General features: G+C 37.9%; 1 protein-coding gene across 5 annotated transcripts in view; it reads right to left on the reverse strand.

Moving 5' to 3' along the window:
* Positions 1 to 26198, reverse strand: part of CNKSR2 (connector enhancer of kinase suppressor of Ras 2) — a 269910-nt gene that overhangs the window by 27664 nt on the left and 216048 nt on the right. For all 5 annotated transcript variants that reach the window (XM_056131329.1, XM_056131328.1, XM_056131327.1 and 2 more), the window contains 3 exons: positions 24285 to 24352; positions 17309 to 17409; positions 13777 to 14308 (listed from right to left, as the gene is read on the reverse strand). In XM_056131329.1, coding sequence (XP_055987304.1) covers positions 13777 to 14308; positions 17309 to 17409; positions 24285 to 24352 — 701 coding nt within the window. The remainder of the gene's footprint in view (positions 1 to 13776; positions 14309 to 17308; positions 17410 to 24284; positions 24353 to 26198) is intronic.

Here is a 26198-nt window from a genome sequence, read left to right on the forward strand (position 1 = left end):
TAATTGAAAATACAGTGACACAGATTAGCTTTGCATTTTGTGAAAATAATTTGTTAATTGGCTCAAAGCTATTCATTTGCTGTCAATCATCTTAACTCACTAAAAAGATAGTTCTTATCAGTAGGACTTCCTTACACATCTTGGATATTGAAGACTGATTTGATATCACCCATGGAACTATCATTGTTGTTTAAACAGTGGAAAATTCATGCAATTTGGCTGTCTCATTATCATCGCTGGGGTGTATTTATTAAACTCTAAACACCTAAATGTCACTTAAAAACTCATTTACTGCTCAAAATAATAAGTGAAATTGCTACATTTTATCAGGAATTGTAGAGAGCTAGCCATTCCATTCTCTTGTTTATTCCTCATATTATAACAAATTAGAAACCAATTTTGGGATACACTGTCTTTTTCTAACAATCCACAGTATTTTAATTTAAAAATCCATAAAATATGTAATGTTTATTTAGTCTTCATGGCGAAAAAAAGCACATGTTTAATATGCACATGCTCAGTGAACTATTGGCAAACCATTTTTGGAGAAGTATTTTTAGTTTGTTTCTATCATCACCTAATTATTCATTTGGGCGAGCTTTCTCACTGGCTATAGTGAAAGTCAGGAAACAGACAACACAGCTCAACATTACTCTTAATTAAATCATAATGAAATGTTATCATGTATTCTCTAAAAATCATAAGAGATCACCTCAGGAAATACTCTTGATTTTATAAACTGGCAATAGATATTTGACACTAGATACATTACAACAAGATACTGTACGCCTAAATAACTGAATACCTTCACAAATTGTGGTGCCTTAATTAAATTTTTAAAATAAGATCACGTAATAAATACTGACATGTAACTCCATATACTTTTTAGAGAAGTTGATAATACTTCATACTACCAACTTTCATTCTACTAGGGAATTATTATTTTATATAAAAATATTTAAAATACGAAGACTGGATACAAGTTGTTTCTATAGTTTGAAGCTTTTTTAAAATAGGGGTTATTCATTGGGATAGGAGTCACTGAATGTAATTGACTGAAGAATATGGCTAATAAGGGACAGAAAACTGGTCTGAAAAAGAAGGTTACAAAAACTTTTTGGTATTCTACTTATTAGAATATTAGGTTCTGTGCCTGGTCAAGAACTGTATAGTTCTAATATTTAACTATGGTCCCTTCTAGTATTGAGAGGAACAGAAGAACAACAGATTAAAGATCTTAAAAACTGTCTTGATGTAATCTTGTAATCTCCTAATTTTTACACCTCCAGTTTCCATATTATTTGTAGAATAAATGTTGATTGATGAGTTTTTATGAAACCCTTTGGAGATGAAAACAATCTAACCGGAGTACCATTATTTTGCATAAGTTACAACATACCATCTATAGGATTAACACATTAAAAATGAGGTTCATAGATGGTAGTAATGATTTCATGTGTCAACAACAGACATAAATAATATCTATTTTGCATATAACAGTGGACATGAGAAAGTTCTCAGAGGCACTCTAGACATGGAAAGGACCAGAAGAAACTCACCCTGTAATTTTGTTTTCCAATGGTGAGGAGAGGAAATATACAGCTGGCTATTAGCTCAGATGGCAAATACAATTATAAAAATATATTCATGTATTTTCAATGGTCAATAGTTTTAAAACAGAAAATTCTAGTAATGAAAGTGTAAACTGTTCCACTGAAAGAGGGAAAAGTAGGTGCAGTCAATGTAATTACAAGAGAAAAAGGAGGATTTGGATAAAAGGAGAGGTTACAGAAATGAACAAACAGTAAGTGTTACCACTTGTCACGAGTGTCATGAAGCCAAATGTTTAGGTGAGTTCTGTGGACAATCTGAAGACAGAAAGAGCTCTTAACAACAACAACAAAAAGTAAACGACCAAAGCAAAGTAGAGAAACCTGACTTCAATGATATCTGAGGCTTATTCTATAAGGAGAAAAGGTTTCGCATTAGGAAATTTAAAAAGAAGTGCTTCTTGAGATAAGAAGCACTTCTGTGATCTCTTTGAACCAGCTGAGTAATCTTAGAACTGATTGAACTTTTTGGAAATTGTCTTAGGGCCACTGTCAGAAAGCCTTGAGGCTTCCTCTTAAAGAGAGAGGGTTGTGTAGAGAGGCTCTACTGAGAATGCATCTATCAACCTAATAGAGATACATGGTGAAGATGTAGAATAAACTATGATAAAGAGGGGCTGCATCTTTTAATTGAAGGATCAGTATGGAGTCAATTAAAAACGAAGCATTCTCTATTGCCTTATTTTTTCCAAGACAGTGTCTTTAAGTTGGGCAACAGAACACCTCCTTTGGCGGTGTCTTATATTTGCACAATAGCCTTTAGAATATGGGATGAACATTATGACTTATTAGGTTGATCCCAGATGAGGAATTTAAGTGCATGAGTGAAATTAACGTAGAATGTTCCAGAACAAATGTTAACGTTTCAGAAGGAATGTTGTGAAACTTTATCTTAGGTCATTTCTTCTTTAAAATATTTCCTTTAAAACAAAATAAAATGACAAAATTAGAAGGGGCTTGAGAGATAGTACAGTGGTTTAGGTGCTTGCCTTGCCACTTATATATGGTCCCCCTTGAGCCCCGCCAGGAGTGATCCCTGCGCCCAGTGCCAGGAGTAAGCCCTGAGCACAGCCGGGTATGATTCCCAAAACCCCAAAAACACCCCTTTTTCCCCCATTCAGGGGAGATAGAAAAAAACGGCCTTGTATGCTCTAGGCCCTGAATTTGATCCCTGGCACCACCGGCCCTTGAAGCCCTGAGCGCCACAGAGTGACCCTGGTAGCGTCCAGTATTCCCAGACCTGAGCATCACCGTGGGGCACCTGTTAGGCTCACACACCTAGGAATGTGTGACTGAATGTTGCGGAGTGGTTCCCCGGGCCCTGGAGCACTGCTGGGCAAGAGCAAAAAGAAAGTTCTTTCCTTAATATCAGAAAGGATGCTAAGAATAGTTGAGACTTATTCAACAATAGGAGGGATGATTAATATCCATAGGTAACAAAACTGAGATTCCCAGGTTATCTTTCTCTGGTTGGGGCACACTTAGCAGGGCTCAGGTGACCATGTGCCGAAATCCAACACATGCTCCAGCCCTTTGAGCTGTTCTCCTGGCTCTCAAAAATTCTGAATAGGTTTGAATACTACTGGGAAAATCTGAGAAATCAAAGTCAACAGAAATATTAAATGGTCCCCCTTGAGCCCCGCCAGGAGTGATCCCTGCGCCCAGTGCCAGGAGTAAGCCCTGAGCACAGCCGGGTATGATTCCCAAAACCCCAAAAACACCCCTTTTTTCCCCATTCAGGGGAGATAGAAAAAAACGGCCTTGTATGCTCTAGGCCCTGAATTTGATCCCTGGCACCACCGGCCCTTGAAGCCCTGAGCGCCACAGAGTGACCCTGGTAGCGTATTTTAGGCTTACATGAGTAACTTCGGGTTGCTATTTACAACTTAAAGCATCATGTGTCGACACTGAGTAGGTTAAAATAATCTAAATTACAGAATACTGTAATGGCTTTACTAAACTTGGCAGAAGAAGGGAACCAGGAGAGTGAAGTATCTGGAACTCGTGTTATAGGTGTAAAGATAAGGTGATTATATGCATTTAACTCAGAGATGAGATGTCTAAAATTATATCTGATGACACTATTATATTGTATAGTTTTGGACGTGTACACTATGCAGAACACTGTGGTGAGATGAGGGCCAGGTGGTTCAAAAGTATATAGAGATAAAAGTCTCCACTGTGTTCAATGTTCCAGCAATCTGGAATGGTGTGACTGGTAGCAGGTTACTCAGACCCTTCTTAAATACTGAGTATACTTACAATGCCAGTTATTCCATTCACAGAAAAATGCAATCACTGAAATGTTCCCTCTCATATCAACCCCAAGTCAGCCTCTCTGTACTGGAGGTCCTCTGGAACCCCACAGGACAGCCTTACACTTGCTCTTAATTCTACTGTGTATCAATAAGAGCCACAAGGAGCTCTAAGAAGTCAGCATCTGTACAGTGAACAAGGAAGACTATCTTATCTAGTACTTGGAAAGAACTAGTTCAACTTAATTTTAACGTGAAAAGCCTGTCTTTGGGGTCAGTAATTTTCTAGTCTTTGAGGTATTCAAGTATTCTGACCTCTTAAATATATAAAAGGTATTTCTGTACTAGGAAGGCAAATATTAAAATCTTCAGGTTCAGGGGCTGAAGAGACAGGAGAGCAGGCAAGGTGCTTGAGTTGTATGGTTTTTCAAACTCTGTCCCGACAGGTCCCTGAGCAGAGCCAGGAGTAGGCCCTGAGCACAGCTGAGTGTGGTGCCAACCCGACAGAAAACCAAAAAACACACCTTCAAACAACACTGGGTTCAGTTGTGAGATGATTTCTTATAATTACATATATCATGATAATTCCATATACTTATTATGTCAGATAAAATAATGTCGCTATTAAATCAATTCTTTACCTTAATAAAAAAGTATTTAAAGTAGATTCCTTCATATTTGTCAGAGAAAATAACCATAATACAGTGTAAAAAACGGAGAGAAACCCACAAAATTAAGACTAATTTTCACTTAGTTATTTAGCACTTATATAGAATTATTTACGGAGCTGTAAACATCTTTTCTACCTCGAGTTCAAAGGCACAGTCCTCCTAATTGAGTTAATAAAAGCACATCATGAGTCCCAGAAGCCACAATCAAGAGAGAGCTGCCCAGCAACTACATAGGGTGTGAGGAGACAATAGACTACAAAGCGAGGGCTGAGGCTTGCTGTCGAAATTGGCAGAGAATTGTCGCTAACCCACATGGAATCCAAGTTGGCCCTCCTCTCTGTTCTTTTTTTAGAAAAAGCATGAAAACCCCGGGGTGTTTGCATTGTTAAAGAACAAGGAGAAATCAGCAGAGATGTGACTGCGGTGGGAAAAGGTACAAAATTTAAGATTAGTGATATCAAAATAACGGGCTCTCTCTTTTTTTTTCTCACCAAGAATCCTAAAGCGAATGATTGCTTTGCTTGGAAATATCCATCTCATAAATAATAGAATGGACTACGTAAGGCCAACAACTACCACCATCAGCAATGCCACTAACATTTAAGCAAAAAAAAAAAGAGTAGAGAAAGATATCAATATGGTATGGAGGAGAAAATTTGGAAGTCTAACATGTATAGATTTTAGGCACAAGTGAATATATTATGTAGGTGATTTATCAAGAGAAAAAGCAAGATAGAAATATAGGATTCAAAATGATGGAAGGTTAGGAATTACAAATGTGAAAGAGAGTGAAAAGTTATTTAAAATGTTAAGGTTCAAATTTCTTTAAGAAAGATACTTCAAATAAGACATAAGTTTTTGTATTGGTTTTCTGATAATAACTATAAGTTATTCTGATAATAAAATTTTATCTTAGTTGTACTAGAAAGTTAAAAATTATTTCTCAAAGAAATGTCAATCTCTGGTAATCATGAATATATTATGTGATCAATATGATACAATTACTGGGTTATATCTTTGATGACTGAGAATATGCTTCCTATTTTAATATTACTAATCATTGAAGATTCGAATACATCTGATTTGTGTTACTCATTAGTGATGAGTAAACATGACGCATTTCCCTCAACCCCAATGTTTTAGGAGTCCGCCAAGATAGAAATAGCTCAATAAGTGATCTCACCTGATTCTAATTAGTGTTATAAATTTTCTTTAGGTGATAAAACTTTAAAATGAAAATAGACTATCTTGTGCCATTTCTCAAGAAATCATTTTTCTTTCATAAATTTATTACTAAGGAAAATTATTGGTACAATCTAACATAGATACCACATTCTTTTTAGTTACTTGCTGTTTCATGTTGCCAGAAAGATTTTTCTTATTTCTAAAAGGCAATTTACAGATTCTTACAGTCTCATTTTTCTTTTTTACTTTTGGGTCACACCTGGCAATGCTGGCTTTACATTCAAGAATTACTCAGGGTGTGCTCAGGGGACCATATGGGATGCTGGGGACTGAATCCAGGTTGGGTGCATGCAAAGCCTTACCCACTATACTATCTTCCCAGCTCCATATTGTTACATTTCTAAGCATACTTGTGGAAGAGCAATCTAAAGTCTGTCTGAATATAGCATATATCATGTAGAAAATAAATAATTTATGTGTGAATGAATGATAATGAGTGAATGAATGAATGTAGATGGAAGAATATATGCTTAGAAGTACTTGGGGTTTGCTTTATTTATGCATCAAAATAGCACAGACTAACGGTGGGCCATCTATCTTTTTGATAAAAGATTGAATTGTATATTCTATCTTACCTATACTGGAGAGAGGTGGTCATCCTATTAAATGAGTTTTTTGTGTGTGTGTGTGTGGGGGGGTATACCTGGTAGTGTTCAGAGATAGTCCCATCTTGGTGCTCTGAGATAACTATCAGTGGTGCTCAGGGGAACCATGTGGTGCCAGGATCGAACCCAGACATCCTGGACACACAGCATGGACTCCAGCTCCCTAGAGCTATCTTTCAGACTTTAAATGAGATTGAATTATTATCTGTCCATTGCGTCTGCTAGAGTGAATCTGTAGCACCTACATTTAATTCTTTTGATATTTAAATCTGATTTTGTTACTTATTAACACTCCTGAGATTATTTTCCTGGTTGATGCAGGGTATTGGCTATCTATTTAAGCACCAGCTGCAATTTCAACATATTTTAAAAACAAATCAAGATGAAGCTAGTGACGGGTGACTTCCAAGGGAGATGTGGGGCTGTGAATCAAGACCTTGCAGTGGCTTGAGCCAGCCTTCCACAGGCAGCAGATTCTCTTAGGAAAAACAACTACCTAGGAGCTCTAGAAGATTTGGTTTTGAAAATGAAGCACTTATCTCATTTGTTATATTACTGTGACTTGTATCTTTGAAATGGGAGTACAACAGGAAGAGGATGGTTTCCACAACCATCCTCTTATAGAAAAAGAGGTTATAGATGAGCCATAATACGAAAGCAACAATTCTAGATGTTAGCACCTCAGTCTAATGACACCCATCATGAGAGTTACGTTGAACATAAGCAATACAAGCCTTCCGATTATAAAACACCCCAAAAGAAGAATCTTGCAATATTTTGATTCCAGTTATATGCCACAAAATGGATCAAAACTTCAGTTGTCACTATTTGTGTTTGTTCTGGGGCCACACTCACAGCGACTATGCTCAGGGCTGAATTCTGGTGAGGACCCAGGGCCATATGTGGTGTTCAGGATCAAAGCGCAGCTGGCCATGTATAAAACAAGCACCCTTCATGCTGTAATGTCTCCCTAGGTTCTAACTTCAACTATTTTATGACAGACGAAAAGAATTTGGTGAGAAAGGGGTTAGCTGTCATTCACTCCATAGTGCTTGGTGTATGAAGTATCATAGACTGCTATAAACACCAGGTGTACGAGACAAGTATAAAACCTAATTTAAGAAGTTTAAATCCTGGTGGGCAGAGTGTTACAATTTAGTGAATGATAGTTGCTACTCTACTCTCAGTAAGAAAGCTGTGAAGAATATGAACCAGGGAAATATACTGGAAGATGATCATTAAGGGCATCTGGATCAGATACGACCAAATTCACAAGATCTATGAATACATATATCGGCAAATGTATATGATAAGTTTTTGCTATTTGGAACATAAGATTTCTTTTCAGTTCTCAGATGTCCAAAGTCAAAGAGTGAGTGATCAGCATGTGAAATGAGGAAATTCCTATTTTAACTCTTAAAACACTGCTAATATAATATGTTAAAATAGACAAAAATTCTGTTTTTTTCATCAATTAAGCCTATAAAAAACAACTCAACATCTAGAACTGAATAAAGAAAGGACATCTAATTTGGTAAACGTTAGTGAAGACTGTCAGGAGTAATTTACTACTTAAATATTGTAACTGATTTCTTTGCCTAAATTCAAATCTGCATAAAACCTATATAAATGATATACTTTCAAAATGCTTATTGGTCAGTCTTAAAATATGCCAGATGTGGAAACTAAGTGTTTATTGGCATTGCCTCACTTGATCCTCATATAACTTTACTAGGTAGGTATTATTACCACATGATTTAACAATGAATCTATTGAGATCCAGGTGCTAAGTTACTTGATCAGTCGTACCACTTACAACTGGCAGAGTGACAAAGCACAGAACAGAATTGAGCAAAGAACTTCCCAACATTGAATTCTAAGCTCATTCACTCAGTGTTTAGAGGAAAACATACATATTCATTTTAAAAATCAGCAATAATTATATCTAACTTGTAATTTTCAGGACTGTACAATAGACATTTAGATATATACATATATACCATTTTGATAGTGACAACTTTTTTTGTAAATTATAATGTTTGATCTGGAATATGTGTTCATATATAATAGCAAAAAATACCCGAACACATAACACACTTCTTTTAACTAGCCATGGATGGTAGCCTTAAACTTCACAAAAACTGACTTTGTAAGGTTCCTGTTATTCTTTCTTTAACCTTAATATAGATATTTTCACTCACATTGCTTGTATCTCTAATCTATTCCTTTTGGATATGAACTATAAATTATTTTGATGATTATGCTCTTCCAAATTCTTGGTGCAATTTTATTTTGATACTAAAACAATGAAAAACATTGCATCATTTTCCTTGCTTTTCAACTTGTTCCTTTCTTCATTACCATTTCATATTCTGTGACTATCTTTCTCTTCCGCACACACTTCCTACCTGAATGTTTTTAAAAATTAAATTTATAGCTTCTAGAAACTCTTCAGGAAATTATTAAGAGGCTTAAAATAATTGATGGGATGGTCCCTCCAGTTCACCAGGCTCTGTGTGCAGAGCCAGGAGTAACCCTTGAACATCACTGGGTGTGGCCACAAAACAAAAATAAAAACAAAACAAAACAAAACAAAAATGACAGATGGGGACTAATCTATGTTCTTCTAATCTATATTGGTAGTTCTAATCTAGTCCAGAAGTTCCCAAACTAAGGACCAGTCTACAGTCCCTTTTCAGGAAAAAAATACTCAGCACCTACCCACCTCCCTGCCAAATGGACCTTCTTCAAGTGAACAAACAGGAAGCACACCAAACTACTGCAGCCTCCTGGATCATTCCAGCGGCTCCAAGGGATGTCCACTGCACACTGTGGGCCACAATGAACTTGTCTGTCTTCCTTGATTATTTATCAAACCATTAAAAGCTGCGTATTTTGTGCAGTTCCTAAGTTACCAATGCTTTGCAAAGGATTGACCTCCATATTTTGGTTTCTATTGCTGTGGGAGCCACGGCCACATATGCAGCCATATCCAGGGCCACAATCTGGTGGTGTGCTGGAACTGGCCCTGGGGATTGAACTCAGGTTCTAGGATATGCAAAGCAACTTGAGCCACATCCCAGGATTTTTATCCTGTTATTTAAAAATAACTTTAGGGGCTGGAGCAACAGTATAGCAGCTAGGGTATTTGCCTCACAATCAGCATACCTAGGGGTGATCTCTGACATCCCATATGGTCTCCGAACACCTCTGGGAGTAAATCCTGAGACTGGAACCAGGAGTAACCCCTGGGCTTCGTTTGGTGTGGCCCCAAACTAAACCCAAACAAAAATAACTTAAATACCTATTTATCCCAGCAGTTGTTATTTTGACAGTATCAATAAATATTCTGGCCACTTAATCTGATGTGCACTATAAATTTAAGGTAACGGATTTTATCTACCTCCTCTCCCTTGAAAACAAAAACAAAGACACTTCTAGGTTTTGTTCTAGATTTCTAAGACCAGGATAATAAATGTGCAAATTAAGTTAGAGTACCAGTAGGTCATTTCTAAGACAATGAAAAGGAGAATATTGTCACTTCACAGGCCCACTAACATCTGGCTAGTGAACTTATAACTGCTTAGAGGGACAGCAAGATTAAGGGATAAGGCTTTCAGAATCTCACCTAACTTGTTAGCATGTAAAGGAAAGAGAGCTAGTCCAAGCAGATTTCAAGCTGCATTAGCCAAACAGTGTTCTGCTATTATAACAGAGGATTTCTCAATGAAATATACTTTTTCTATTTTGTGCCACACTTCCATAATTTATACTCCTTAAAAATTGCATAGGCTGACATAATTTTTAATTTAATTTAACTGAGGTATGATAAGGCACACACCTCAGTAAGCTTCACAACTGCTAATTGGGATAATAGGAAATTACTTGTCTTCTCCCAAATGCCAGTGAAGTAGGTCAGGATAATTAATATGCAAGCTGACTTTTCAGTCAAAGAAAAACAAGACAGATCTCATCTGTGTACTTTTTAGTACCATCCACTTCAGACTAAAATGAGTTCAGACTGAGAAAAATCACAGTATGACTCAGTTAAATAATTGAATTTCAAAATAAGACAAAGGCAGATCAACCATAAGAACAGATTGAAGTCTGCTCTAAAGAAGGCAAAAATTTGCACTTCACAAGCAAGGCCAAATTCCACATCTATAAAGAAATTCAAAAAGCATTTAGGTCATGGATTTACGTATGCCTTTCTCAGATTGTTTTTGCAAACTTGTCAGCACTATAAAATATATATTATATTCAATAAAGTCAAGGTAAATGTAAATTATGAGAAAGGGATTTGGTTGGTGACATAATGCTTCACCATTTAAGCAAGAAGAAAGATAATATTTTTGTGTGTTCTTCCATTATTCTTTCTGTGTTTTCTCCTACACTTTCCATTTTTAATTTCTGGGTAAACTGAGAAAATTGTTTGGATTTAGAGACATGAAGTTTTTTCCCTTCCGAGGATCTGTTGTACTTTGGTAGCTCAAACCAAACACTGGCCTCAAGCAGAACAGTTACTGACACATCACGGTTGAACTTTGATTTTAACTTGCATGGCCTCCTGGTGACCTGTGGGCAGCAGGGTATGTCTCTGTGTGGACACAGCTTTCTCCTTCGTGTCATTTTTGCTTTGCTGCTGTAACACCAAACAACTTGATTTGAATAAGCTGCCTGGAATACTCACTCCTAAAGGCCAACCACAGCAATCAGGAACACGGCCCCCTTTAACTAGACTTTAAAGATTCTTTTGAAAACACTGATATTAGAGTTGACATTTCTCAAAATGAAGTGCTCATCAAATTACACACGCCTAAATATCAAAAACAGTAATGGAGAAAAAACATCATTAGGAAGGAAAATATATGGTCTATTAAATAATAATAGTCTAGGCAAGCAGGATTCAATGCTCTGCTGGGAGTGCTTTGAAGGACAAGGAGACATCACATGGAAAGATCTGTGAGAAAATACCAAGAGACACAGCCCTCAAAGAGAGTGCATAGCCATCTTCAGTGAAACAAATCTGACTAAAATCGCACGAAGTGCCCCAGAATACTGAACTGTAAAGACAAAATGGGCGAATCCCAAATCACTAGCACACTTATTAGGGTTATTCTACCTTACCACAATTATTCCATTAAAAAGATGGAAAGTACTATAAAACTGCTCATTTGGCAATCTGAAGGAAAACTCCAATTTAGCGATCCGGCTCTATAGAAATAAATCCAATCACAAAACAAAAAACTATGCTAGTGAAAGTCTCCAAACCAGAGATGTGCGCGGACTATGAAAAGGCCTAAAGGAAGGGCAAAGACAGGCAGGGCTAGGTTTTCCTTTTAGATCTGGGGATCTGTTTTCTCCTTTCTTCCTTTAGCAATAGCCAACAGAAATGAAGTCTCAAGTGTCTAGCTTAACTGAACAAGCACAGGCAACTCCTCCAGAATCTCTAACACATATGATTTGGGGAAAGCCTGGACTGGTAATAGCTGCGATGCCATTTCCTTCTACTAATAGAATATACACCTTTATAATGCTTCTGTGGAGACTGTGCTTAAATATAAGTCAAACTGTTTTAATACTCTAACTTTACTCTAAGCATCTCTGAAATTTGGGTTGTAGAAGATATAACTTAATTCCCCTTAAATAATACAATAAAGTTGTACACTGAAGTAGGTCTAACGTAATCTTTTGGCAAGCACCAAAGGCACTCACATTTTAAAGAGCCGAGCTTGACATCAACAGTTTAGTGAACTGTGAGCTTTGAGTTTTTCCTGTTTGTGATGAAGAACTTAGATACTAACATATCCTGTGATCAGTACCGGGGAAGGGGCGGAAGGATAGTTTCTGATGCCTCATGGGGTCACAAATCAGCAACAGTGGGTTCACCAATATTGTCTCATACCATCTGTGCCAATTGGCTCAGATCTTAGTTTAAATAATGTGAAACAAACAGTTTCATACTGTTTTTTTTTTTTCTATACTACTTTTGAGAGGACATTTTACACTGCAGACTTAAAATCAGGCCAAGATTTTCTAAGATACCAATGTTACAGCTTTTCCTTTAAACTAGCCTGTTTTTCTGGACAGTTGAATCATAGCGGTGATAAACATGCTTGGTATGGCATGCTGGCCACCTAGCAAACATATTGTTCATGTCAAAAAGACAGAGTATACTGAATTGACTAGCATATTAAGAGCTGATTTACAAACTGAGTTTCACAATCAACGTTCTTAACAAGAGAAGATAGATGAGTTTGGCAATTTGGCTTCTGGAAACAAATTGGCCTTTTTTAGAGTTAACAGAAATGCTACTAAAAATTTGGATTTGTTCTTTAACTTTTCTAACGGTGAGAGGGATGATGTGTGTGTGTGTGTGTGTGTGTGCGCACGCGCACGTGTGTGTGTGTATTCACTTGTCAACCAGGCCTCTGCTAACACTGAAGCGGTCATAGTTCTTTAACCCAATCTCAGGCTGTAAGGATGCAAGTGAGAAAAATGTGGATGAGAGGAGGGGAACTGGGGAGTATCATGCTGAGTGAAGTTAGTCGGAAGGAGAGGGACAGACACAGAATGGTCTCTCTCATACGCTGAATATGAAGAAACAGAATAAGGGAATAACAACTGCTCAAAGGCAACAGAAACTCAGAACTTGTCTTCAGTACGAAGCTTTCTGGGGACTGGGGGAGAGTGGGTGGGCGAGGGACATGGGTACAGTGGTAAAGGGAAGTGCACACCTGGGTGGAGGATGTGGTTCTGGACTGGTCCATGCTTGAAACCCTTCTAATAACAGTTTGCAAACCACGGTGCCCAAAATTAAAAAAAGGAAAATGGTTGGAATCAGATCATTTGTTAAAAAAATGGATCTAAGGCAATTGTACCTGGTAAAATTAATAAAGAAATAAAAGACCAAAAAGAGGAGGAAGAGGGTCAGAGATATAGTACAGTAGGTAGGGCATTTGCCTTGCATACGGCCAACCCGGGTTTGATCCCCGGAATCCCAGATGGCTCCCCAGCACTGCCAGGAGTAATTCCTGAGTGTAGACCCAGGAGTAATCCCTGAGCATCCCTGGGTGTCACCCCAAAAAAGCAAAGAGGAGGAAGAAAAAGAAATGAACACCGTTACCCCGAAAAGGGAAATGGGGAACTGGAGAAAAAAAATTTGCTATAGTTATGGATGGGATATAGATAGGATTCATTCCTCATTATTCACCCCCCTTAAGTTACTGGAATTCCGAAAATAGGACACCAAGGTACACCTAACTTCCTATGAAGCAAGACTGTTATCTGAAGCAAAAAGGGAAATAAAATACTATTATTTCAAGATGAAAAGTTCGAACAGGTTAGAACTTTGTGTATACAAGCTAAGAATCTCCATCAACATACTTACTTTTGTCTCCTATGTTTTCCCCTGATGCCTCCCCTTCCTCCTCTTCCTCCACCTCTGCGGGCTGTGCGTCATCCTGCGGGTCACAGGCACTGACGGGTGCATTGAGACAGCAGTGGTTGAACCCGCTATCTCGAGGCAGAGTGAAGCTGCGAGGCTTGCCTCCACTCCCGTTCAGCACTTGCATCCTCTCGCTCTCGGCTAAGGGGTACGGCCCATAGTGATCCTGCAGGTGGCATTTCTGAGTGGGGAGCGTGGACTGTCGCCGGTGCTCAGGGGAGATGGCCGCCGAGTCAGAGAAGACAGAATCCTCCAGGGGCAGAGTCTGAAGATAGTGTAATCCAGAGCTGGTCAGCGGCGTCTCGATCAAATCCTGCCAGGAGCGGCGCTGGCTGGCCGTCTTGCGAATAGGCGACACCACGCTGCTCCCAGGCACTTCCTGGCGAAACTCCTCATGAGAGGACTGTGACTGAGAGGTCTCCGTGGAGGAGAGACGGCTGTGTTTGGCTTCCACGTAGGGACTGGCGCAACTCATCTGTGGAAAGAGCCCCTGGTCAGTACCCACCGGGAAACACACCCGATCTCCCCCTGGTGACATTTAGCAGTTAACTTAGTGACCTGTCAAAAGTTTCTGGGTCTCTCTGAGCTAGGCCCCATATCACTCAGTAAGAGACTGAGATATACTGAATGCAGTTCTATGCCAGGATCTCATGAAAAAAAGAAAACCTCCCATATTAATGCAATGTTTTACAACAACGGGAATAGAAGAAAATGTGAGGACTCATTATAAGAAATATTCAGCAACACACACACATACACACAATTCCCGTTTTAAATCTCTCCCAATGAAAAGTCCTGAATTATTGCCAAATTCCTATTTTTATGCCTAGTTTATATTACTCGTTCCTCTGGAGTTTGGGCAAGAGGGAAAGGAAAAGGACTTTTTTTTGCTTTTTTTTGGTGGGAGGGGTCACATCCAGCAATGCCCAGGGGTTACTCCTGGCTCTGAACTCAGGAATCACTCCTGGTGGTGCTCTGGGAGTCATATATGGATAACGAGGCTTGAAACCAGGTTTGCCGCATGCAAGGCAAACGCCCTACCTGCTGTGCTGTTGCTCCAGCCCAGGAAAAAGACTTTTCTGGGTGTGAGAACAAGGTGCCTATAAGGTTCCAGCGGAACCTTTTTTTCTTCTCCACTGGGCCCCTTGGAGCGAACTATCTTAAGGTTTTCTCAATTCTATGGCATGTTCTGGGGATTAAAAATGTAAACAGAATGAGATTATGCCCTGGTTGGGATGAGCATTTGATTTGAACACAGACACTGCGTATGTAAGAAAGGAAAGAATGAAAAAAATAAACGGAGAATCTGCACCCCTGAAATATAAAGTGTGGGGATGTTGTTACAGCAGAGAGAATAACCAAGAAAAGGGATTGACATCAGGTAAATTCTTTAAGAGACTTGCAGACGCAGCGACTGACTTAGGCTTTCCTCCATCTGAGGTCCCTTGCAGGTAGAAGGAGCCAGATTTGTTAGGTGTGGTCATCTCCCAGGGTCCTGTGGCAGTCGCCAGGACAAAAACTGAGGCGAAGGTGAAACTGCTCTGAGGCACCTCCTGTGGGCAGTAGTTTACCTTCCCACGTTAACAGCAATGTGGGTAGTTTCCTTGGCAAAAGTCACAAGTTGCTGTTAAAGAGCAGTTTGGTTTAGCTGTAGCTCCTTTCTTCCTCTCATGAATATTGTAAAAGTCACTCAGACACTGATGTTTTTAGGAAAAAGAAAATATGACAGCTGTTTCTTACCACTGCTTCATTATTTCATTTCTCTAGCTCACCCTTGTGTGCTATTAAATTAGGTAAAACGCAAGATTCACTCAAGAAAAATACATAGATAAAGGAACAATTCTGCATTTTTCACTCACTTCTCTTCTTGTCTCCTTATGTAAGAAATATTATAATCAAATATTTCTATTTAAAAATGTTCTTCACTTTCAGTTACCTGCCAGGAAGCACCCATTGGTTTATTTCAAAAATATTCATTAATAAGTTCTGTTACTAGTGTAGGCATAAGAATATGTTGACAGATAAACAGGGTCCCTGTTCTTAGCACTGTCACATTTCCTGTCCAGGGAGCTGTTGTTGTCTCAAATATTCTTTTTGTTTTGCTTTGGGGCCATACCTGGCGGTACTCAGGGTTACACCTGGGAGTGTACTCAGGAATCACTCCTGGTGGGACTCGGGACCATATGGGGTACTGGGGTTCAAATCTGCTTGGCCGTGTGCAAGGCAAGTGCCTTATCATCTGTATTGTTCTGGATTGAGCCTGAGAATCTGCATTTCTAACACATTCCAGAAGGCATTCTTCTATACAGCCAAGCTTCAGAAGTAGCTTAGAACTTTATCAACATCTCACACACCACCTTTCTTATTAAAAGTCTCCTGGAATAATGTAGAGGAGGAATTCAGTTGGTCGAAGTTTTACCTAAATACAGCTTTGTCTTCCTTGGTAGAAAACTCAACCCAAGAGAATCAGAATTGCCTCATGATCATCCTGAATTGCCCCAACTAGGACACTCCTGAGACAGTAATTTTGATGAGAAAGAGCATGAAAGGGGATAGTTGAAAGCCACCCCATGAAAAGATAAAAATTTGTTCTACTTTCAGAATAATTTACACAGTTGTCTTAAACTCTGGAGCATCCTATAAATATCCTTGTGGATATCCAAAAGACATATGATAAAATATGTTCTATTACAGATATATTAATTTTTGTGAGCTGTTTCTAAAGCATCTAAAAATAAACTTTATTAGCGGGAGTAGGGATGTTTTCTCCCCCTCTCTGTCTCTCTCTGTCTCTCTCTGTCTCTCTCTCTGTCTCTCTCTCTCTCTCTCTATATATATATATATATATAAACTCCTGAGATATGTATTACTTGAGGAACTAAAATACAGCAGGAAGGCCAGTAACCAAAATCTGTTTCACTAATCTCTCAAATGCCTCATTACTGTGGTTTATAAGACAAAACCTAGAAATATTTTCCACATGAATTTCAGAAGATAAACTAAGAGGTAAGGTATTAAACCAAAGGTTTTCTATTTTTATGAAAACTGAACTCACAAAAAACCACCAGAGGCTTAGGTAATATTCAGATTTACGTGAAAGATCACAGCACATATTTTCACAAAAACATCCCACTATCTATAAATACCAATATTATAATACTTATATATATAATATAATTATATATAATTTTAAAGAGTTTGTTATTTCCAGGAAGGCTACTCTGATGCAAACAGCATGATTTTATTAATAAAAGTTGTTACATATTTATCTTGTCTACAATAGACAGTGATTTTCCTCCTGATTAAATATTCTTTGTATACTTACAATTACCCTCTTGCTTTTAGACTTCTATTTTCTTTTACCCTGTGTGACCTGAGATCAGACATATTCTTTACGATAGCATTTTTTTAACATACAAAGGAGGTCAAAGACTCGGAGGCTACTGAATTCAGCATCTACCTGATGGCAACTTACAGAAGGTGGCCGTGGGTATGTATCATAGGGTGGCGGAGGGCTGTCCTGTTTGGGTGTTGATGGAGTATCTGCTTCTTCCTTGTCACTCTCACTCCAGTAATCTGAAAATTCACATACATGGGCTCATTAACAGTCTATTAAACCTTTCTAGCCATAGTTTCAGGAACACACATTACCAGCTAACAAAAGGAAATTTAAATTCCATCCTTATATCCTGCTCCCAGCACCTCTTACCCCAGGCCCACCAGCATTTATTTTCAGCTCTGTGTTGAGGAGGAAGGAAGAGTACAATCACCTAATTTCAGCCTCCTTTTAAAGAAAGCAATTGTACATAGTCACGATTTTCAGGAGTTTAAAAAAAAAAGACATTGCATAAGTGAAATCAGGTTCAGAGAACTTTAGATTTCAAGCCAAATTATTCTGACACTAATTAATGAATGATGTCATGTTATCACCTTTTAAAGGTATGTTATTTTATCCTAAAGAGATGAATACTCAGAGAAAACAATACCGACGTTGCTGTAGGAACTCTATAAACAGCTCCCAAAATAATGTTCTCAATTCTCTTCTCTGGCTTCATTCCACTGGTTATCTAACAATAACTCCAGAGCCAAGCTGACATGAGTCCCTATAACACTATACTCCCACCTCCACTTGGAAACATATGGCAAAGCCTGCTTCTTGCCAAATGCAAAAGGGCAAATCTGGTGATGTGGGCTGCAAGTTCCAAACTTCCAAAACTACTTAAAAGGGTAGAAAGTCTAAGTTGCTAGACAAAGTGACTAGGCAGGCTTCAGTGAATCGGGCGAGGAAAGGACTCCTTAGATACATATTACTTGAGGAAGTAAATAAAATACAGCAGGAAGGCCAATAACCACAATCTGTTCCACTAATCTCTCAAATGCCTGGGAACTGCTGGTTTAAGTCTTTAAGTGGTTTATAAGACAAAACCTGAAGTATTATCCACATGAATTTCAGAAGATAAACTAAGAGGTAAGCTATTAAAACCAAAGGTTTCTTATTTTTATGAAAATCGAAATCACAAGAAAACATCATGAGGTTTAGTTAATATTCAGATTTAGGTAAAATAATCACAGCACGTATTTTCATGAAAACATCCCACCATTTAGAAATACCAATATTATAATTTCTTTTTTTGCTTTTTGGGTCACACCCAGCGATGCACAGGGGTTACTCCTGGCTCTGCACTCAGGAATCACCCCTGGCAGTGCTCAGGGGACCATATGGGATGCTGGGAATCGAACCCGGGTTGGCTGTGTGCAAGGCAAACGCCCTACCCGCTGTGCTATTGCTCCAGCCCCAATATTATAATATTTTAAAAATATTTTCCTTGTGGTCCAGAGTTCTTGACATGTGCCAAATGAAGAGTAGTCCAACTAGAATGTGAACTAACAAATTGCCTGACCTATACCTATACCTCGAGGGTTAAGTCACTGGTCTCCTGTATGCAGGAGACTCCTTCACTGGGACTCTTAAATGCAAAACTCCTGAAAATAAGAGAGTTGAGTGTGACACATATTTATGATCTTTTTACTCTACCCTGTTCTTTTCCTCAGTGACTCTGACTATACTTTGAATTTAAATATTCCTTACAGTAAAATAAAATCAAAGGTTAGTTCATTCACATTTAAAGCCTGTATACCAGAAAAATGTCTCCTCTCAAATATGAATTGACATAATTTCCCAGAAATGGAACCAGGAAACACTGGCAGAAAGAGCACGAGAATGAGAGGATCAGTTCTTGGTTGTGCCACTTCGAAACTTGTGCTCTTGTGATGGTTATTTATAGCCATCAGTCTTTTTTTGTCATTTACAAAAGAGAGTTACTAACTACATCTTTCAGAGGTGTGTGTCTGAGGAGGTTATGAAATAATGCACCGTATATTCAAAGACTTTATAGTTTGAACGGACTCAATAAATAGCAGGACTCCTAATCTTTTGGGTATATTTGTAGGTAGCACGCCTACAATCTGTCTGATGCAGATCACACAGGAGAGAAATGTCTGGTGTTCGTCTTCTCAGACATTAGTGTTTCTTGTAGTAAGTTTCAATAATGAGGCACAAACTATAGACCTGTGAGAGCTGGTTTGGATAGTTTTGTGGAAGCTTGAATTACTACTGGGAAGTCACTGATGGAGATAAAGGGATTAAGAAACTCCCAATCCCATTTGAAAATGGTGGACTTGTTAGGATTATTCTGCTTGTGTCCTTTCCATTTATTTCCAGAAACCTATGGCGCCTGTGCTGTTTCCCCATGATGCTAGTACTGACTACTCAGGGTTTCAAGAGGTTGAGAACTCAAGTGGTCCTATGAGCACCTTGAGGAAATATAATCATGACTTTATCAAGATATCTAGATATGTCACTATTAAGCAACAGATTCAGGAAATTCTCCATTCACCAACTCCTCTGCAAATTAGAAAGAATTCTAGTGCACTATGAGATAGAATTCTTTGTTTATTAAAAGGCAACATCAATATAACATTTTCTTGGGCTTTTAAAGAAAAGACTGAAATGTCACTTTGCAAATTAACTTCACTTCTCACACTAAGCTTTATGTCTTTGAGAGAGCAATGCCAAAGAAGATCCTACATAGAAAATTGGTCAGACTTTTGGGGATATATATGGAAAATTATAGGCACACTGCTGCGCAGAGGCTGAAACACATTTGATTTTCTAAGAACAAATCCATTTCTTCTTCTTAATCTCTACATAACACAAAACAAATGGATGCTTTTAATGTTTCCTACAGTGATACTCAATTTTATAACTAATCATGAATAAATAGTGCCATCACTAGAAGAGGAAAATTTCCACTTTACCTCTTCTGTTGATATAAAAGAAGTATTGGGGGAAATGGCTTTTTCATCTAGAACTGCCAAAGAAATTCAATATATTCCATTCACTTTTATATGATTAAAGCTTTACAAAGAGCTTATATCTGACTGGAAATAATGTGGCATGAATATCTGAGTTTAAGTTTGAAAGAATAGAATTGCAGAGAATAGAAAAACGATTAGTAGACAATCAGCTAAACTGTGATAACGGCAGAATTTAGTGGCTCCCTATTTACTCCAAGTACAACGTTGAATAACAAAAGAGAATCTGGTGTCCTTTATACTAGTGCTTAGTGATCCTAAAACCTGCAGTCTATGAATCTACAGTTAGAACCAAGGCAGTTACACCAGTGTTTTTAAACTGCTGGTCCCTGGACCTATATACAGGTGTGTGTGTATGTGTATGTGTACACACACACACACACACACACACAAACATATACACTGCTTTATACTTCTGTGATTGAAAGACGGTGATTTCCTAAACTTCAAGTTAATTAAAGAGTCACTGTACTGGGAATTTAAATAGCAAAGGTTTGGCAGTTATCCCTCTGCATCTTCATGAAACATCTGTAATCCTCCAAGTGCTATATTTTGTATGAAATTTAAGTTCATTTGCGAATGGTGCTTGGGAGAGGACAAATAACGCCATACCATGTGTGAAGTAGACATAGACATGCAGTGGTTTTCTACACTGCACGCCACGAGGCATAGGTTTTGAATCTATGTTAAAGTGCCCGAGGAATAAATATATACGCTATGTGGAAAACCAAGACATTTCAGAGAGTTTGGTTTCATTTTATTTAGCAAGAGACACCTGAATCCTATTATCTTTTACTTCTCATCGTCTACCATGTTCTAGCAGCACCCAAACAAACATGTGCTCACATGAAAGACCAGGCCAGCATGAATTAGGACACTCGCTATTTTGGGGAAACTGCATGTACAATATAACTTAGCGTTTCTTTTATTCATAATGAGATTTGTTTTTATAGGATATTTACTAAAATCAAGACCGTGTGCACCTTCAAAATAATGCCAAGTGATAAAATACAGACGTTAAGCCTGAAAAAAAAAATCCAAGTTTCCTTAGTCAAGCAAACTGACTTTACCTAAAGATTCACTTTCCAATAATTACATTACTCACACTTCTAATTCTTGCATCTGTTTACGCATTCAGAAACAAATCTATAAGTAATCCTGAGGAATCGTTTTAAGCCTCCTAAAGAAATGTCAAAGGCTCGTCTTATTAGACTGTTGTTTTTAGCTTTAATTTCACAAATTTGGGTTACAGAGGAAATTAAATATGAAGGCGGGGAATGAACTTTAAAAGCAGCTGTTGATTTCCTCTCCCTACTTTGTTGATTTCCTCTCCACACTTTTTTATTTGTGTGTGTTGTTATTTGTGAGTCCTTTATGTATCCTGGCCACAGAGTCAACAACAATGAAACTTTAAAATGTGCCTGTTTTACTCCATGGCTTGGAGGCCAGCCACACATGCTAGGAGGAAAGGGAGCTCAGATAGAGAAGGGAGCACCAAATAAAGGGTGTTGGGAGGATCCTCCCAGGATGGGAGAAGCATGCTGAAAGTAGACTATAGGCCGAACATGATTGTCACTCATTGCCTCTTTTGCAAACCACAACACCCAATAAGAGAGAGAGAGAACAAAAGGGAATGCCCTGCCACAGAGGCAGGGTGAGATGGGGGGATGGGGGGTGGGAGGGATACTGGGATCCGTGGTGGTGGGAAATGGGCACTGGTAGAGGGATGGGTATTTGATCATTGTATAATTGAAACCCAAGTACAAAAATTTGGAAGTCTACAACTGTACCTCATGATATCTCACTAATAAAAATTTTTTAAAAAATGTGCCTGTCTAGGAGGAATACTGAGCAGTGGGAAGGAACCTGGGAACATCGCTGGAAGGGAAGTTAACGCTGGTGGTGGGGCTGGTATTGGGACATTGTATGCCTGAGACTCAACCACGAATACCTTTGTCAATCTTATAAGAACATTTTTTTCAACATTAAAAATGAAAAAAACTAGACTGGCCTGCCAGTCTGGCCTGGCTAGAGCCTGCCTCTGCACACTGATGTGGAGGAGATGCTTCCACATTACCTGTGGAAGGATACAGGCTGCTTCCATGTGCAAGAAAGTTTTGTTTGTTCTTACATCCTTTCAAGCGGGGAGAAGCAGTTTCCATGACAGAGGCCATACAAAGCACAGCCCTAGTCCACTCCTGGAAGAAATTTCTTCAGCCTTATTCCTGTGGAACTTGATTTATACTTTCTTACATTTCACTTTCTGTATGGTACCAGATTATGATTTTTACTGGAATGTAATTCAGTTGCATGCAAGATAGGTGGCTATTTTAAGGGAGCTAGGTGAAGGACTTACACAGTAATCCTACCACTTCCTTCTGACTTTACATCTGCCCCACTCACCACTTTCTAGCACACATTTTCTGATTAACCATGTCTCCTCATTAGGCTTTAAAAATGTTGTATGCACTCAGGTAACTTTTTAGGTGAATTACACACGGTGCAAAAATTACTATTCAATTACATCACATTGCATTTTAATTTTTCTTAAGCACTTTCGGGTATGTTTATTTTGAGTTCCTTAACAAGATGTCAAATTCTCACTGAGAGGAACCATGTTTGCCAGTTCTTTTTTGTTTGTTTTGGGGCCACACCCTGCAGTGATCAGACCTTACTCCTGGCTCTGTGCTCAGGGATCACTCCTGGTGGGGCTTAGGGGCTTTATGGGATACCAAGAATCAAACCCGGCTTGGTTGTGTGCAAAACAAATGCCCTACCCACCATACTATTGCTCCAGCTCCATTGCCACTTCTTTAAAATTCTCTTACCTAGCACTTCCTCCTACATCATTTCTCCATGGAATCCCATTCCCTGGTTTAACCCAATCCTGGTTTCATCCATTGGGTGCAGGAATGGAACTCAATGGAGGAATGATGTTAGCAAACTGTGTGATGAGCCAGGTAGTAAAATATTTAGGCTTTGCATGCCTTGAGGTTTCTATTGTGACAACTCCACTCTGCTGCTGTACAACTATAAGCACACAAGGGGTGTGGCTATCCTCCATAATGCTTTAGTTAGAGGCATTGAGACTTGATTTTCTGCCATTTTTGATATGAGAGAATATTCCTTTGCTTATTTTTTAGCTATTTAAGAAATATGAAGGCGATTCTTTTTCCAGAGGCCATACAAAAACAAGCATGGGGCCTCATTTAGCCTATTTGCTAACCCCTGACCTAAACATCCACAGATAAGTTAGTTTGGGGATCTGGTTAATTTCTTTAGATACTTCTTACCTTCACCGTTTAGAAGTTTAATAAAATTTACTCTGAGAGGACAGAGAAGGTTTTTAGAATCTCCATAGCAAACAGGTTATGCCTATCGGAGACATAATTAGAAATGCATGTATATACCTTAATCTGTGAATTCTTTTAGCTTTACAGCATCTTAAAAATTTTCAAAAAACTATTTCTCTTCTAGGCAATATGCAAATATAGCAAATGCTCTCTGAAAACACAATCATTCCCCTTTGGAATGGTGACCACAGCTTTCCTTAAGATTTTTAAGTCTGTATGTATGATGACACTGCATTTCATAAACATGTGGTCAATATCAAATCTGGTCCCGTAAGATGACACAGCTACATACTCACAGAATTGAGGAACAGCCCCAAATGAAATCAATTATTGAGGAGGGAATCATTTATCTGAGTTCTCTGCATAAAAGGCCACTTAAATGTCTATGAAACTGCTCAACATAAAAGCTAATGGGTCAAAACACGGGACTAACTATATGGAATTTTTATATTTCAACATGTCCATCTATAAGAAATAGACTGAAGATAAGGCAAGAAATGGAATACAACACGATAAAAGCTACGAAAAAATTTTAGTTTATTACTTATCTGTTAAATTTATTAGAGCTTGTCTATAAGATGCTATGGTTTGGATTCACAGTGCCAAGAAGAGAAATAACTACCCATTGACATATGCATTTTCTCTCTTGATTGTAGTGAATCGCTCTATAACATAATGCCAAGAAAAAAGCAAAATGTAATTGTTATAAAAAAATTACTTTACCTTGTTCCTGCTTCATCCTCTCTCTTTCTGCATATCCTGCAGTCATCAGATTAATTCGGTTAAGCCACCTGAAAAACACATTAAATTCAATAACATTAAAACTTGATTTCATATACTTCATTTCTTAGAATTATTTAAGGATATACATATATATGTATATGACTAAATGGATCTGTGTTTTGCTCCTTTTGTTACATGGATTCTTTCATGAGCTATAATTTGTCATTGAACAAATTTCTCCCAAACAAAAGATGCTATTTCAATAAAACGTCTTGGGCAAACCTGCAAATGTTTGAAACATAAAGGGTTTCGAGAAAACCAAAGCCTGATTAGTTTTGTTGCTCCAACTATTTCTGTTGTTCTATTTCTTCAGAATAAACGTTTGTTCAGAGATAAAGAGTTATGGACCTCTCCTGTCAAAATAAGTTTTAGTATGAAATATTAGTTTTAAGGAATCTCATTTAAGGTTAATGATCCAGGAGAAACATATGTCTAGAATACTAAGGAAATTTGTCTCTAAATTCAAGAATATTAGGTCTTCCAATGATACAATGAGCATATGCAATTTCAATCCCTATTTAGTTTATTTTCATGAGCAATAATAACTTAAAAGAAATCTTAGTTCTTTCCTCTTTTTGGTAGTGCTGGTAATGCCTGTAGGTGATTACTGCAAAGCATTGTTTAAACTTCTCATCTTGGTTCCTCCAAGTCTCTCCTTGTGTCATTATTCCAATTGTTTGACCTGCATTAACTTACCAAAACACAAAGACTTTAACCTAAACTGACATTTTCCTATTGGTCAATCCAAAATTTTAATCCATGCATTTTCCCAAAACCAGAAAGCGGGGAAGAACCCACCTTCTAAATTAACTCGACTAAGTATGCCAGTAATTTGTGGATAGTTTGATGCAGGTACATTTTTAAGAAAAAAATCACATTTCAGAATTTTTTCTCCCAAGAGCTTTCCTTCCTTGTCAAGAAAAGACAGAATTCTTTGAAGTGACATATTTCATCATGTATGCCAAGTGGCGTTAACTATGCATCAAATACTTAGAATACGTTTAAAAGGCAGATTAGGATCTCTACCAGATAAAATTGCATTCACAGAAATTTAAGCTTTAATTTTAAGAATAGTCATTTTAAGCTCAATTTTATTTTGAGAACACCTACAAAGTAATTATCACCTCAAGGATTTTTTTTTAACAAGTGAAGAAGGGACTGGAGCAAAAGGGGAATAAAATAAAGATTTTTTAAATGAATTCACCAGTATACTAAACGCACACATTCTAGAAAATTGTAAATCATCAGTCAGGAAGTCAACTAAAAGACAAACAATCCTTTATAAAAGGTCTATAATTATTAAGTGCCACGATTAAATTTTTGCCTACAGGTCATTTATAGTGAGAAAGGAATTGAGAAAAGGAATGTACTACAAGGAAAATCTTAGCCTTGGTTAAGGGAAAGACCACCTGGTGCTCTTGGGTGACAATGACAGCAGTATAACTTGGGAAAATGTATTGCCGAATCCTAATCCTGTATTTCATATTTACTACTTAAAAGTCCCACTGAGATTTTATCAGAAGTAAAAAACATGTATGAATTTTACTAGATAAATGCAGAAGCTAAAACACACTCGCTTAATTTTTCAGTTCAACATTTATTGAACCTATGACCACACATTCAGTTGTAACATATTAAATAAGCAGCTATGCTTGAAGGCCACAGAAATGAGCAATAATTTCTGATTTTCCTGCGTAATGTTAAATATCACAAGTCAATTGAAAAATTAAACTACTTTTAGGAAGTAAAATTTTGTTCAGAATAAAAATGCTCTAGGAAAATATGTGTATTAATTTAGGGTTCTCTGTAAATCAACAAAGGCATTATATTATAAAAATAAGTGCTGCCCTCAGA

Source organism: Sorex fumeus, unplaced genomic scaffold (genome assembly GCF_029834395.1).
Source record: "Sorex fumeus unplaced genomic scaffold, SorFum_2.1 ptg000086l, whole genome shotgun sequence".
Taxonomy (NCBI): Eukaryota; Metazoa; Chordata; class Mammalia; order Eulipotyphla; family Soricidae; genus Sorex; species Sorex fumeus.